The sequence below is a fragment of the Elaeis guineensis genome, chromosome 13 (assembly GCF_000442705.2).
Source record: "Elaeis guineensis isolate ETL-2024a chromosome 13, EG11, whole genome shotgun sequence".
Classification (NCBI taxonomy): Eukaryota; Viridiplantae; Streptophyta; class Magnoliopsida; order Arecales; family Arecaceae; genus Elaeis; species Elaeis guineensis.
The window spans coordinates 10,253,100-10,268,143 of record NC_026005.2 but is presented as its reverse complement, the minus strand read 5'-3'; the positions used below and the strand labels follow the sequence as shown (position 1 = coordinate 10,268,143).

Below are 15,044 nucleotides of genomic sequence, written 5' to 3'. Positions count from 1 at the left end.
CTACACGGGCTCAAAACCCGACTGAATGAAGCCAAAGGCCTTTGGGTCGACGAATTGAGCTCCATTCTGTGGGCTTACCGAACGACCCCCCGCATTCCGACCGAGGAGTCGCCTTTCAGTTTGGCCTATGGGACGGAGGCAATGATACCGCTCGAGATCGGGCTGCCATCAACTAGGGTCGAGCAGTATCAAGAGCCGAACAACTCTGATTGTCGGAGAGCCGACCTAGACCTCCTCCCCGAACTACGGAACGAGGCTCAACTTCGCATGGCTTCATACCGACAGAGAGTAGCCCGATATTACAACGCCAAGGTCAAGCCAAAGCTTTTCAGGCCTGGGGACTTAGTCCTGAGAAAGGCAGAAGTCTCAAAGCCCCTGAACCAAGGGAAGCTGGCTCTGAATTGGGAAGGGCCCTACACGGTGGCGGACACCTACGGGCCAAGGGCTTACCGACTGAAAACTCTGGAAGGGAAATCGATTTTTCAGACCTGAAATGCTGACAACCTGAAGTTGTATCACCAATGAACTTTGTACCTGTTCATTTGGAATACAAATTCAGTTTCAAATTTCGGAGTCTTAACTCTTCGACTGATGATCGGTGCTCACCAAGAAGGTCGAGTCCCGACGTCCCAACTCGGACTTAGTGTCCACGTGGAACTGATGGCCCGACCGCCGATGATGTATCGGGTGCTCACAATGGCCGAACCGTCCACGACAATGGGAGTTAACACTCCTTCTACGATCAAGAGTTTCGGGCCAAACGATCGGCTAACTTGCCGATTGAGCCCGACCAAAGAAAGACTTAACGCCTACGCGATTGCCGTCGCGACTCACCGACCGAGCTACGGTCGGTCGAAGGATATTCGGCTTACCACCATCTATCACACGAAGCGACCACCGTCGCATTCATAACTCACCGACTGAGCTACAGCCGGTCGGGAGATATTCGGCTTACCACCGTATATCATGCGGCACAGTGTAAGTACCCGACACAAGGATATCGGGATCCGACTTATCATCGTTTCTCCGACTAAACACGCCAAACGACATTCGACTGAATGTGTCGAAAGAGGTCTGACTGCCAAGTCTTATCCGACGATCGATCGGCTTTCGGCTCGTCGAGTACGCCCGACTCACAGCCGGGCGAAGGACGTCCGACTTAGGCCCTCGACCATCAAAAGGCCGATCCAAGGTCGGGACTTGCTCTACCTTCTTGGCAGCAAGAATTACCGAATGCCCTAACCGATCTATATGGGTTAGCGACTTACGTGTTCAAATGCATTCCACAACACATGAGAAAAGAAAGATGTGCGGAAGAAAAAAGTTTAAGTCCAAAACTTTGATTTCATTGAAGATCAAAATAAGCCTACAAAGTTGGGCCAAAGCCCGAGTACAAGCCGGAGCAAAAAAAAAAACAAAAATAGAAAACCGACTAGTCCTCGGAGTCGGCCTCCTCCACTGGATAACGACGGGGGACGTTCGGCGAACTCGCTCTGGCTTCAGCAGTCGGAGCCGCCTGATCTTCGGTAGCTCGCTATGCGTCTTCTTCGGCTTCCGCCCTAGTGGTGAGGCCTTCCGATGCTGGGACGGCCGTCTCCTCCGCAGCTGGGGCCTCCGACTCTGGCAGAACAACGCTGCTGAGATCAAGCTCTGGGTACAGACTTCGAATGGCTTCCCGAGCATCCTCGTACCTGACCCGATACGATAGGAAGCCGCTTTCCAGAAGCTCTTCTCGGTACTCTTCCGAGTCACGGAAGTCTTCGACAGCCCGACCCATGGCCTCCTTTGCCGACTCCGCTTCTGCCCTCACGACGTCTGCATCGGCCTGGGCGACGGACAGGCCTTCCTCGGCCTTAGCAAGATTTTCGAGACTCACTCAGAGCTGCTCGCGGTCGGCCTCCAGTTCCTTGGCGAGGCTGTCCCTCGCGTGCCGAAGCCGACGGACGGTCTGCGACTTCTTCTTCGCGTCGTCCCGGGTCGATTGCAGCTCCGACTCCAATGTCGCCAAGGCTCCCTTGAGTCGGGAGACCTCCTCCGAAAGTCGGGAGACCTCCCCCTCGAGTCGGCCCTCCCGTTCGATCGACTGCTGCAGCTGGTCGACCAAGACGACCTTGTCGGCTTCAACGGCCGTGACTTTGTCTCTCCAAGCCGCGCGCATATCGCCGAACTTTCGGTATCCGACCTCTAGCTCGGATATGTTGTAAACCAGCTGCACAAAACAAAACCGACTGTCAGGAGGCCGAGCCTTCGGAAATCACATTAGAAACGAAGGAAAGAGGGACTTACCCGGATCATCATCGGGTAGAACAAAGACAGCATGTCGGAGACACGCTGGTTCTTTATCGCCTCGATGTCGGCGGGAAGGAGGAGCGCCTGGCACAGCCTCCTGGCCAAGTCGTGGTTGGCCAGGCCCGATGCACCTTCGGGGAGTTGGAAGTCGGTCGGTCTTCCACCACTGGCCGACCGTCCTTCGTCGCCCGACGCCATGGGGTCCTTCCCTCGATCGGACGCCCAGGCCCTGACGTCGGAGATGGACGGCAAGCTCGAGCCCGATCGAGTCTCGACCGACGGTGCGGTAGCAGCAGGCGTAGGTCGTTCGGGCTCGTGCGCCTCCTCCCGATCCTCCTCCGTCGGCTGAGCAGCCGGTGCGCCATCGACCGACTCATCGGCCGCTCTTCTTTCGGGCGAGGCGGCGCCCTCGCCCGACGGTCCCTCGGACGGGACTTCGACGAGCACTGTCGGTGCTGACAGTGCGATGACGGGCTCCGCCCCCGACCCAATCGGTTCGTTCGACGGAGCTACGTGGGACCTCTTGGGAGGCCACGACGGCCCGGCCCCTTGCGCAGGCCTCTTTCGAACGGCGTACTGACGTACGTCGGCTGCCGTCAGTCTCGATCTCGGCGGCATATCTGCAAGCAACGACAGATGGTCAGCACCATAAAGAAAAAACAAAAAGAAGAAAAAGGGCAAGAAAAATGAAAAACCGACCTAAGCTAGGGATCGGGCTGAGGCCGACGTCGTACAGGGCCTGCTTGGTGACGAGCTCCCTTTGCTTCGGCACCGAGATGTCCTTAGCCGGTGGAAGTCTTCCCGATCCTCGACTTCCACCCGACTATTCCCGTTCGGTTCGGTTCGGGGATTCCCCCAACGGGCAGGGAACCCCTAGGGAGCGGAAGAGGATGCGAAAAAGAACTGGTTCTTCCATTCATGAATGGACGACGGAAGACCAGTGATGAAAGAGAGCCCCTTCCGAGGATTGAAGTACCACCACCCTCGGGCTTTGGGGTGGGGTCGGAGGACGAAGAAAGCTCGAAAAAGGAAGATCCGAGGATCAGTCGACAAAAGCTGACACAAAAGAGCAAAACTGACTATTAGCCGAACTGAGTTCGGCGCGAGTTGTGCCGGGCACAGTCCGTAATAGTCAAGAATATTTTGGACAAACTCCGGGACCGAAAAACGAAGGCCGGCCCGGAGGTCCTCCACGTAGAAGGCCACCTGGTCCTCAGGCGGGCTGTTAACCCGACCGTTGGCACCAGGGGCGAATAGCCGAAACTGCTCCGGGATGCAATATTGCTCTCGGAGCCGATCGACGTTCGGCCCCGAAAGTGAAGAAACCTCCACCTCCGGGGTCGACCGAGGGTCGTCAGTCGGCTCTCCCGACCGACTGCCTCGTGGAGATGTTCTAGCCATGGACTGGAACAAAAGGCAAGGAAATGAAGAAGAAGGCAGGGAGAAGGAGACGGTGAAGATGATGATGGTCCCCGGAAGAAGAAGAGGGAGCTCCTAAGAAGAAAGGAAGCGAAGAAGAGTACCTGGAATGAGGGATCACGTGGGCAGAGTCTCGACAGCAAAGTAACGGGGGGGTAAAAACTGAATATGGGCGACCCTGTATATATAGTGCCCCCCGACGGTCGAGATGAAGGCACGACCAACGAGAAGTCCCTAGATCTCGCCATGTGGCATCATCCGGTCCGTTCGTCGGCCCGACGGTTCGACGCACCCATCCTCAGATCAAGCCACGTCACCTCAATCCGCTCCAACGGATCCGTCCCAATGGCCACGTGCCACGTGGCACAAAGGCCGTGACGTTTCGTATCCCCGAAGGGGCGGCAGGAACGGTGGTTTCCCTTCCCGATGGGACGAGACGTCTGACATCTGGCACCGACAGGACGTCTGACGTCGACGGGACAGGATATCCGACACCGACATGACGTCTCACACCGACTGGACATCTGACGCCAGCGAATCGTCCGGCATTCATGAGACGCCTGACATCATATCAACCCACAGTACGGTCGGAACTTGATACACAGAGGATCCACTCCTTTTCGCCCGACGCTACTGTCCAAACGAAGACATCGGCCAGCGCACCGTCCGACTCAGGAGTGGAGGGGGGCAACTGTTGGAGAATACCGACCGACCCGCTCGTGCCGACTTATAATCGGGCATACGCGACCAACCGACCGACTGATCGTCGGGTGCCATTACCGACCAATCGACGGCTCTCTACCGACCGAGGATATGTCGGTCGGGCAGACCTTTTCCGCTCTCCCGACCGACTGCACCAGGAGGTCCGACGTCCGACTCCCGCGACGCGCCCGACCGACCGTCGGAGGGGTCCGAATCTCCACCCGACGCCCCTCAGCTGGCCGCCGACCTAGGGTCGGTCGGCTCCTCCAATTGCCGTACTACTACCAGAGACTGTCAGTTCTGACAACAGCATGCGGCACTGCCGCCTAGGGGCATTATCCCACCTAGGATATGGGTTAACCCTAGAGATTTGACAGCCCCACGGCGATTTGACATCTTTACGGCGACTCTGACAGTCTACAGTGAGTTGACAATTCTTCAATTGTCCGCGCCATTAATGACGGTGCCATACCACGTTCCACTATATATATCGGGGAAGGCAACAGTGCTAGGGGTCCCTTCGAAACTCTTCGGCTTGCTCCCTCTCTCTCTTTCTCTCTCTCGTTGAGCTCCTTGTTTTCTTTTCACTGTTGCCTAGTCTCCTCTCTGACTTGACCGTTGGAGAGTCCCCGCCGGAGCCGCCTCCGGTCAGTGCGGATTTTCTTTTGCAGGCGCTCGTTCCCGACGACCAGGCGACGAGGAGATTGGCCGCAACACTTTGTATGCACCAAAACTTGATTAATGCAGTTGGAAAAAAAAAAAGTTTAAATAACAAAAGAAAGGGTCAGCAGAAAACTAACCATGCTTAGCGTTGAAATGCCATGTGAATGAGAAGCAAGCTTTCTTGTAAGCAAAACATTTCAAGCAATCTGAACTTTGCTCCACTGGAGTGTTTGTGATGATTGTAATTACTAGTTTAGAACATAGCTAGCTTAGTATTTTGGTTACCTATCTTGCTTTAGAAAAGATGCCATGGAAGCCACTGGAAAAGAAGTATATTATGAGATTCCCTAGTGTTACACTTGTCCATTCGGTGATAGCTCCCTCCACTAAGCAGTAACAAAAATAAGTTTTGCAACCTTTCTGGTCACAGGATGTTACCGTGGAGGACTGCACCGTCTTCTGCCAACAGAGCTAAAATGTTTCACCAAAATTTAGGAAGATTTGGATGATCAACCAACGCGGTTGGAGGATTTTGATGACCGGCCAAATCACCATAAATCCGCGGGCGTCAGCCTGCCCAAGCCCCAGTCCAAACCCGCGTTTCTACCAAACAAGGCGACTTTGATTGGCGCCCCTTGGCTATAGGCCTAACCATCCCAACCCCATCTCATTTTTTTAGGCCTTAAACTAAAGGTCTTGTCAATCCGAGGGATCCTATCCTTAGATATCGAAAAAAAGGTGAGGTAAGATGTGGAAGATCCTTAAAAGGCTATTGATTGCTACTATATTATCTATCTTCTAAATATCTCGTATATATTAATAAAAAATGATGAAGAAAGTGTCTCACTTCATCTTTCACCTCAAAAAAAAAAAAAAAAAAATCCAAAAGATCACATAAAATTTATCCAACTTGGAGCAGTGGTGAGGCCTCACATCAATTATTGAAAGGACTATATAATAATTTATTAATAATTTTTAAATAAAATATTTTATAATAAATAATAAATAAAAATATATATATCTAAAAATATTATAAAAATATCAATAAATATTTAATTTTATATATAAATAAAGATAAATAAAAAATATTTACCTTACATCATCTGTAAAATAATTTTGATTGTATAAAAATTTTAATAATCTTTTCTACATTGATGTTTATACTATCTATAATAAATAAAAATATAATTTTAGTATCTCAATAGATAAAAAAATTAAAAAAAAAATTATCTAAATTGTACACGATATTCTTTTAGATCCATAAAGTCATCAAGTATTGAATCTAAGCTAAAAGTTTCAGCAATTTTTTTTTTACTTTCTCATAAAATTTATAATACTTAAAATTAATTCATAAATTAAAAAATTAAAAAAATTATAATGTCTCAAAAGAATATAATCCAGTTGCTGTGGGTTTTTAAAGCAACACAATTATCAGTATTTAGACGGAAAAGTTTGACTTAAAAAAATCACAATACTTAAAGGCCAAAGCAACAGTCACATCACCTGATAGCTTACCTTTCTTACTGTGGCTTTCAAAGTTTTCAATTTTCAAAGTAATAGCCAACAGTTACCTCACCTATCACCGACTCATCGGCACCTTGCGGTCATACTGTGGGTTTTCATTTGCAAAGCTCTCTGGTCTCTTTCGAAGTCGATGGGTCGGACAAAGTGCAAAGAGGGGCACGAAGACCACGCCAGTGCCGAAGATGGTGCGGTGGAGCAGGAGAGGAGGCGATGGATAGGCCGAGCAGTGTGTCAAAAGGTTTTAGCAAAGGCTTTGGCCGTTTGGGCGGGGTCCGCAGGGATGAAGCTTCAATCGGAGGATAGAGGAGGGAGAGGAATTAAGCTTTTAGCTCTGGGTCTTCGCCTGCAGGAGAGAGCGATTGCCAGGGAAAGTGCTAGAGTTTGGCGACCCACGAGCGACATGGCCTTGGGCTGCATGAAACAACCGTTATTTATTTAATAAATTTATAGTTTTTAATAAAAAATTACTGTAAGTGGCTGAAAAATTAATAAACAACCATTTTTTTCTAAAAACATTTGCTGCTTTTAATAAAAAGTTAATATATAATTTAATTATGTGATCTGTTTTTAGATTGATGGACTCGTGATATGTGTAAAACTAAAATATTAGGAGCGGCATGATACATATAAATATATAAATAATTTATTTATTTATTTATTTATTTTTTTTGGGTGTTTTGGTGTCGCGGGGGGGGGGGGGGGGCGCGGGGGGGGCACCTTCAGGTTAAATGGCTAGGATTTACTGGCTTTGAATGAAGGACAAGTGATGTTCCCTACTCTTTGGTAACACAGAACCAAGCTGACCGGATGTCTAGGCTTCTTTACCTACAAGGCATAGTATCTTCTAGTGCCTTTCCCTTCTATAAATAGAGGCCTAGAGGAACTCAGGAAAGCATAAGCTAATTAAGCTCAGAGAGTGCTTTAGAGTTTAGAGCTTTTAAGAGAGATGGCTTCCTTTCCAAGGCCTAGCCGTTCTAATGAAATCCATGACATGGCCACACCTCAAAACCCCATCACTTCGGGACCTCCTCAGTACAAATCACTTGAAGATCTCCTCCCACCCTTTCTTCTTAAAAAGGTAGTCACTCAATAGATACATACTCAGCCTCTTGCATATATAAAAATTTCTCTCTTTTTGAGAGGACTCTTCTAGTGATGTTTATAAAGATTATGTTCATTTTTTTCTTTTGTTAGTTTGGAAGAAGGATTTAGTGAATAAGACCTGAGGTTTCTGAAGAAAACATGGGTTGATTCCTTTTTTTAAAAAAATACTGATGGAATTGCAGGTGGTTTCCGAAATTATAGCAACATTTCTACTAGTATTCGTGACCTGCGGCTCGGCCGCGCTGTACACTAGCAACCACGACCGGATTTCACAGCTGGGGCAATCAGTGGCCGGAGGACTGATCGTGACGGTGATGATATATGCTGTTGGGCATATCTCCGGTGCCCACATGAACCCAGCCGTCACCTTGTCTTTCGCTGTGTATAGGCATTTCCCTTGGATTCAGGTTAGCATTCCTCTACCCTCCATACTCTTTGTTGTGATCTAGATCTATGTATGTTTCTTTTGGTGAAAGTTAGTATAGCCAATTCCTAGTTTCCATGCCATGGAAAGTACTGTATTCTTCCTCTCTTTTCTGCATGAGATTATCTTCACAGGACTAGGGCTCGTTATGGCCACCATGCAACTACTGATTCCTTTTAGTTAACATGATTTAATGAATTTATTTTCATTCCATGTGTTTATTTTCATGTTTTTTCATTGGATAAGTGTTCATCTTTTCTTCCGAGCTCCATTTTTTGTCCTTCTTGCGACTAGATATGATTCAAAACTGAGATGGGAGGCAATAAAATACAAAGCTTATCAGGGGGAAAAGAAAGGCAGATGTTTGGGTGGCGAGTTATTGCACCCCAAGCATGCTGCCATGTTTTAATTAAATAATATATATTTTCTGTTCACTTCTGTATTTAAAGTTACCATCTTTTTGTCGAGCTTTTCTGATGCGTTGTGATGGCACGAACTTGAACATACCAGCCGTGCAATTAATTTGGAGCCTTACATGCCTTTTTTTTTTGCCTCTCTTTTGGTGTACAGGGACTCCATTGGTTTTTCTTACTGCCGAACTTGCAACGAAGTTTTTTTTCCCTTTCTTTTGCAACTATCACCCAAAAAAAGAAAGGTAGTCACCCCTATCTAGGCTTGTACCATGTGTTCTTTGGAAAGAGAGATCTTTCACTTACCTTGCTACTCCGTATTAACGCAGGTGCACCTTCTTTCCAGTCCCATGCTATAACTTGGAGATTTCATCTCTTCCAGTTCATAACACATTCGGACATCCTTTTTTATATAACGATTACTTGTTTCAAAAGGAACATCAAAAATAATAATTAAGCTTGTAATAATTCTATATAATACATCCCAATGCACTCTCATGATTTCTTTGTTTATTTTGTTCCTCAAGTCTCACTTAGTTTAAGCTCCAATTAATGGCAAAGCAGAATCCACAAACCTAACCCCAATTAGAGTTGCTGAGATAAAGCCTTCCTTATTATACATAAAACATTATAGACAATATGAGGGTTGAACCTACTCAATTATGTCATGTTATGATTCTTAATTATTTGGAAGGAAGAGAGGAAAAATGTTCTTTTATCTCTATTCTTTCTCTATGAAGCCATTTCCAAACTATAGAGTATAAACAATCTCTATCCAATATTCAATCATCCAACAGTGCAGCATATCATGACCTAGTATATTATGGGCCAGTTTGATTGGTAACCGACAACAGCAAGGACAATACAAGTGTCCTATCAGTCATGTATGGTTCAAAGAACCTTATCATCTAAGAAGATGCTCATATCACAGAACCTCTGGCAATTATTCTAGCAATTGGATGGTGCAGCGATAAGGATGGGTAGGTGCCCTAAATGCGTTGTCGCATGGATGCATGTGCCATGCATGCATGCTGGGAGCAGGAGGGCATCTTCAGGCCTTGATGTCCTATGAACGTAGGAAGCCCTTTTGGTGCTTCAGGTAGATTATTGATTTGACTCAAAAATTAAAGAAGACAAAAACTATACTTGGCTGTATGCATGAAAAAATAGAGTGTGATCAGACCATAAAGAACTAGCTCTAGGCTACCTTGAGGAGGCTAAGTTGAAAGACGGGGATGTTTTCTTAATTAGTTTTAATTCCTAGAAATCTAAGATGTTGAACAATCTCTTAGGCCTTATTATCTAAAAAAATTCAAATAAAATAAAACCATCTACTTCTCTGGGAGCTTGTAAAAACAGTTGGCACACAAATTAACTAAACAAAAAAGAGAGAGACAGAGAGAGAGAGAGAGAGAAACAGTTTAAAGGCTTCTTTTTTGAGAAAAAAATTTGGAGATGGTCTATCATTTAAATATTTTAGAGGCAGGATTTGTTGATACCAGGAGCAACCGCCTTAATGCTAACAAGGACACTACCCATACCGCACAGCTAACTTTTAAAGCAAACAGCTAAAGTAGTTCCAAACAGTGCGAGTCAAAGAAGGCAGATCCAACTGTGGTTAGCCCAATCCACCACCACTCTACTCAATTAGGCTCGGGACCAGATTGGGTAGGTTCCCAAGTCCCAACAGTGCTTTGGCTGGGCCCAAATCTTACCTGTTTGCATGCGGATCTGAAAGCTGTAATCCGTCCCGCTAAGCGTGCATGCATGTCTCTGACACAGCCAGACATGTCACGTCATGGCTAACCTTTGCCAGTAGAGTGACTTGTGACGATGCCTTTAGACCGAAAAGGGACCTTTGGACCCAACCATTAGCTAGATTCTTTCAATCTTTACTTTGTAGGTACATGACACGGATACAATAAGACGTAAGAGGACGATACTACCAGTCTTTTCTGTTCAGAAGAAACCTGCCAGCCCACAGTTTTTATGCACTCTCTCTTGCATGCCAACTGGGGACATCATGATTGAAAGCAGAATTAATTTGAATCTTCTTCCTATCATGTACTGCTATGTCATCATCTGCCTGAAAACTATGCATTTGTGTGATACCACTCTTTTATATTCGCCAGTTCTCACTGTGTACATGTTTTACATGCTGGAGTATGGCAAAAATTTGGGACTTAACATGCTTCTCCCCAATTACACTTGTAGGTCCCTTTCTATTGGGCAGCTCAGATCACAGGGGCCGTCATCTCCTCATACATCCTCCGTGAATTGTTGGATCCAATCACCAATCTTGGTACCACCACACCATCGGGTACGGTATGGCAAGCATTGGTGATGGAGATCATTGTTACATTCTGCATGATGTTTGTTACATTGGCAGTGGCGACAGACACAAAAGCTGTAAGTCTTTCAAAAATTTCTGCTTCTAGTTATGTAATTTCCGGTAAATCTCTCCGGTTAATTTGATGGGTTCTTACGTTTCTTTTCTTGATTCATAAATATGCAGGTAGGGGAGTTGGCAGGCTTAGCAGTTGGATCAGCAGTTTGCATTACTTCTATCCTAGCGGGGTAAAAAATAGAAATATCCCACTTTGATCTAATAGTAAAGTGAATGAGTTTAGGAACAATCAAGGATTATAAGCCATAACACAAGCCCAAACTTAGTCCAAAACCATATATATATATATATATCCATGCGCCTAACATAATCTAATCCTTACAATCAGTTGGATTACTTTATTCAACCCATTTTGTTTTTTATAGTTTTGATAAATTGGGAATGTATTGGGCACATATTGCTAAAGAGTTATGCATATAATTATTGATTCGAGTTAAGAAGCCTCTTCCAGGCTACTTAATTAACCTCAAAATGGGTATATTGCAGCCCTTGATTCATTTCCACATGGAATTACGTGAAAGACATCGGCGTTTCGCCATTGTCGACTTAAATATACCCATCTTGAGATCAAGTCATTATCATTTGGAAGGAGGACACCTCACCTTATCTCCAACATATTTACCTAAATTTTAGAGAGTCCATGAGGCCCAGCCCATGGCCCTACCAGACACGAGCTTCTTTGGATTGCCCAACACATTGAAATGGGCAACTTACAAAGACAATCCAAGCCTCAAGTGGGATTCGACGCTTTCCCTAACAACAGAATATCATAGAATCACACAGCATTGGACCCTTGTCCAAAGTTTTGTGCTATAACCTCAAAATTATGTATAGCGCAACCACAGACACATCCGTTCAGTGCTGAAGTTAGCCCTAAAACTGGAACCTAATTATCTAGCTGCTACAAACTTAGCAGGACTAATCCAATGATCTTGTTAGCTATTAACCTTTAGGCTACGGAAATGCTTCGAAAATTAAATTCTTAATGCAAGAAATGTAGCATGATAAGGGAATAGCTAGGTTCTCGTGTTTTAAGATGAAATCGGAGTTGTGCAGGCCGGTATCAGGAGGATCGATGAACCCTGCAAGGACATTAGGACCTGCGGTCGCGAGCAAGAAATACAATGGGCTTTGGGTGTACTTCATTGGCCCGCCGATGGGTACCCTATCCGCGGGGTTGGCCTACACTTTCATACGTTTAACCAACAAGGATGGTAGTCAGAAACTATCTTCATTCAAGCTTCGCCGTTTGCAGAGCCAAGGTTCACCTATTCCCACTGAAGAGGTTGGTTTGGAAAATGTATGATGGATGGAGGCCAGCTTCCAAGGGCTTAGCCCAAGAAATAACATGATGTTGCTAGCTTTTATGTAACTGGCTAGTCTACGCATCTTCGTATATGGCTGTGTCTCTTGCATTGGAGGATCTTGGTTAGGAAACCTCCATCCTGACAAACTATTGTAAAATGTCAGCTTTGGGTTTTTAGTGGAAGTGACAATATATCTTTCTTTTTAAGGCGGTAGAATCTATCATGTGGCCTTGAAATTTTGCTTGTTGTGGAACATAAACCTTGTGGATTGCACTTGATTCAGAAACCATCTTAAGACAAGCAAGAAAGGGGAAAGGAAGTAGGTAAGGAAATTGAATGAATAAGAAGAAATGGAACAAAAATAAAAATCCAAGACTCCAAATCCAATATTGAAAAAAAAAAAAAAGTTTTTAATAGAGTCAAATCAAAGAACCAAAATTAGACATGAGCATAGATAGCTAATGTTGATGGGATATACAAAATTCAATAACTTGCTATACATAAAACAAACTCATGCTGAGTTTGCATTCAATCAATTAGGCTCAAGCATGAATATAGTGGCTGAAACAAAAATAGAGTTTAATTTAGTGTATGTCTAATTAATCCTCTTTTATATGAGTTTAGCTTCACATACAAACATGAGAATATTGAAATGTTGTAGTTGGTATGCTACTATTTTGCATACGCAAATCATCAATCATTTTTTCATTGTTCTAACATAATTATAAAAGTTATATATGTAGAATGGCATGCTATACGTAGTACATCGGCTATGCCGGTCTAAGATTCAAGATAAATACTAAACAAAATAATATTTATAGAGAATTGTGAGAAAAAATTATAAAAAAATAAATAATTTAGAAAAAAAAATAATTTATTCAAAAAAGAATAAAGATCAAAACTTCACAAAGACATCTTATAAAAGAATCTCTAAATAAATATAAATAATCTCTCTTTTTTCTTCCTTTCATATTTTTTCCACCATTTTACAAATAGTTCTACATGATTTTCCATGTACTAAGGAGATCCAACGATCTCTTTAAATAAACCATTATATAGATGAGAGTTTAACTCCTATATTAACACATTGAGACATAAATTATAATAATATTTATTAAAAAATAATTAAATAAAGTAACATAAGGAATAGAATTCTAAAGCCATCACTACAACAAAACTGATTATTAGCGATAAAAATTTTTCATCACTAATAACCGATTTTTATCGTTAATACATATTAGCGATGAAATTTTGGTCGCTAATATTTTATCGTAAATAATTTCATCGTTGATAATATTTTACGATGAAATAAAAAATTTTATCGCTAATATAAAATATTTACGATGAATATTTTCATCGTTAAAAAAAAAGATGAAAAAATTTTAATCTAAAAAAAGATATTTACGATGAAAGAAATCATCGGTGATAAATAAAAAATTAATAGCGATGAAAATATTTTCATCGCTATTATTATCAAAAGTTTTAGCGATGAAAAATTTACGTCAAAAAAATATTTTTTACAATGAAAATAATTTATTGCTATTAATTTAATAAAAAATTAATAATATTAAATAATATTAGCTATGAAAAATTTCATCGCAAATAAGATAATTTTCAACAAAAATTTACGTCGCTAATAATTATTTGCGATGAATAATTTTTTACCACTGTTAATTATATATTTATTGATAAATTAGATTGTGTTAATAAAATATTTTTGATGATAAATATTTCATCAGAAATAATTCCATCGTTAATAATTTAGTCATATTTTTTTAAAAAAATTATGAATATATATTTTAAATTTATATATATAATATTTTTTATAAATTAAAAAATTTAAAATAAAAAATTTATATAATAAATTGATAAATAAATTTTATTATTTTAGTATATTGAATTAAAATTACAAGATGTTTGAAATAAAAAAAAGTACATCAATAAGCCATCAAATATCAGTATCTGGAGAATGAGCTGGGGATGGGGAGCGCTCGACGGAGCTCGGACCGACGATGGAGCTCGGATCGGCCTGCTACTGCCTCATCAGTTGTATCGCCTGCTCCATCTACGCCATCCACTCCATCATCTGGATCTGAAACCGCTGATAGTCGTCGATGCGTGCAACCAACTCCTGAGCTTGCTATCGATACTCGGCAGCCTGCTATCGATCCTCGATAATCTGTCTCTGCACTTTCGTCAGTCGAGCCTCGCATGCAGAATGAATGTCCGCCCTGGATGAGTGTGAGGATAAGAGAGCAGTGATCCCATACCTTAGACCCTTAACATAACAGAGTCTCGTACCGAGCATCCGATCATAGATCTCATCATCTGTGGGTACGATCGAGTCCTCAGAGGTAGGCTAGGATCTCATGTCTGTCATACGATCCTGAAAATTAAAATTATAGTTATTTTAATTTTATAATAAAATTCAGATTATAAATAAAAAATAATTAAAAAAACTTACAAAGAGCTCCTGGCTCCCCATCGTCCACTCCCCTGACTATCGCTGGTGGGTCCACTGGTAGATATCGATCCTATTAGGAAGCTCGTTACTCTCAACATCTCTCTGTAATTTAAAAATTAATTAAAAAAAATTTAAATAACTATAGAATTATATGCTAATTAGAAATTAAAAATTACCTACTATGTGCTCCATGTGACGAGCAAACGATCTCGAACCCCCACAATGCGGCACGGTCTGTCTCACCCGGTTCGCCGCATTCTGGACACATCGTCTCTGTAAAATTATCAATAAAATTAGTAGATAAAAAATTTAATTTAAAAATAAATGATTA

General features: G+C 43.1%; 1 protein-coding gene and 1 long non-coding RNA gene across 2 annotated transcripts; both read left to right on the top strand.

Annotated features, from left to right (window-relative positions):
• Nucleotides 1-7,488: 7,488 nt before the first annotated feature.
• Nucleotides 7,489-12,455, top strand: LOC105056596 (aquaporin NIP2-1). Its single transcript, XM_010938849.4, has 5 exons — nucleotides 7,489-7,675; nucleotides 7,884-8,108; nucleotides 10,750-10,944; nucleotides 11,051-11,112; nucleotides 11,999-12,455. Exons 1-5 carry the CDS (start codon nucleotides 7,544-7,546, stop codon nucleotides 12,246-12,248), a joined length of 864 nt encoding a protein of 287 aa, XP_010937151.1. The 5' UTR covers nucleotides 7,489-7,543; the 3' UTR covers nucleotides 12,249-12,455.
• LOC140853426 (uncharacterized) lies at nucleotides 8,115-10,304 on the top strand. The gene is made up of 2 exons (XR_012136486.1): nucleotides 8,115-8,780; nucleotides 8,865-10,304. It is a non-coding gene; the product is annotated as an uncharacterized lncRNA (long non-coding RNA).
• Nucleotides 12,456-15,044: the final 2,589 nt, after the last annotated feature.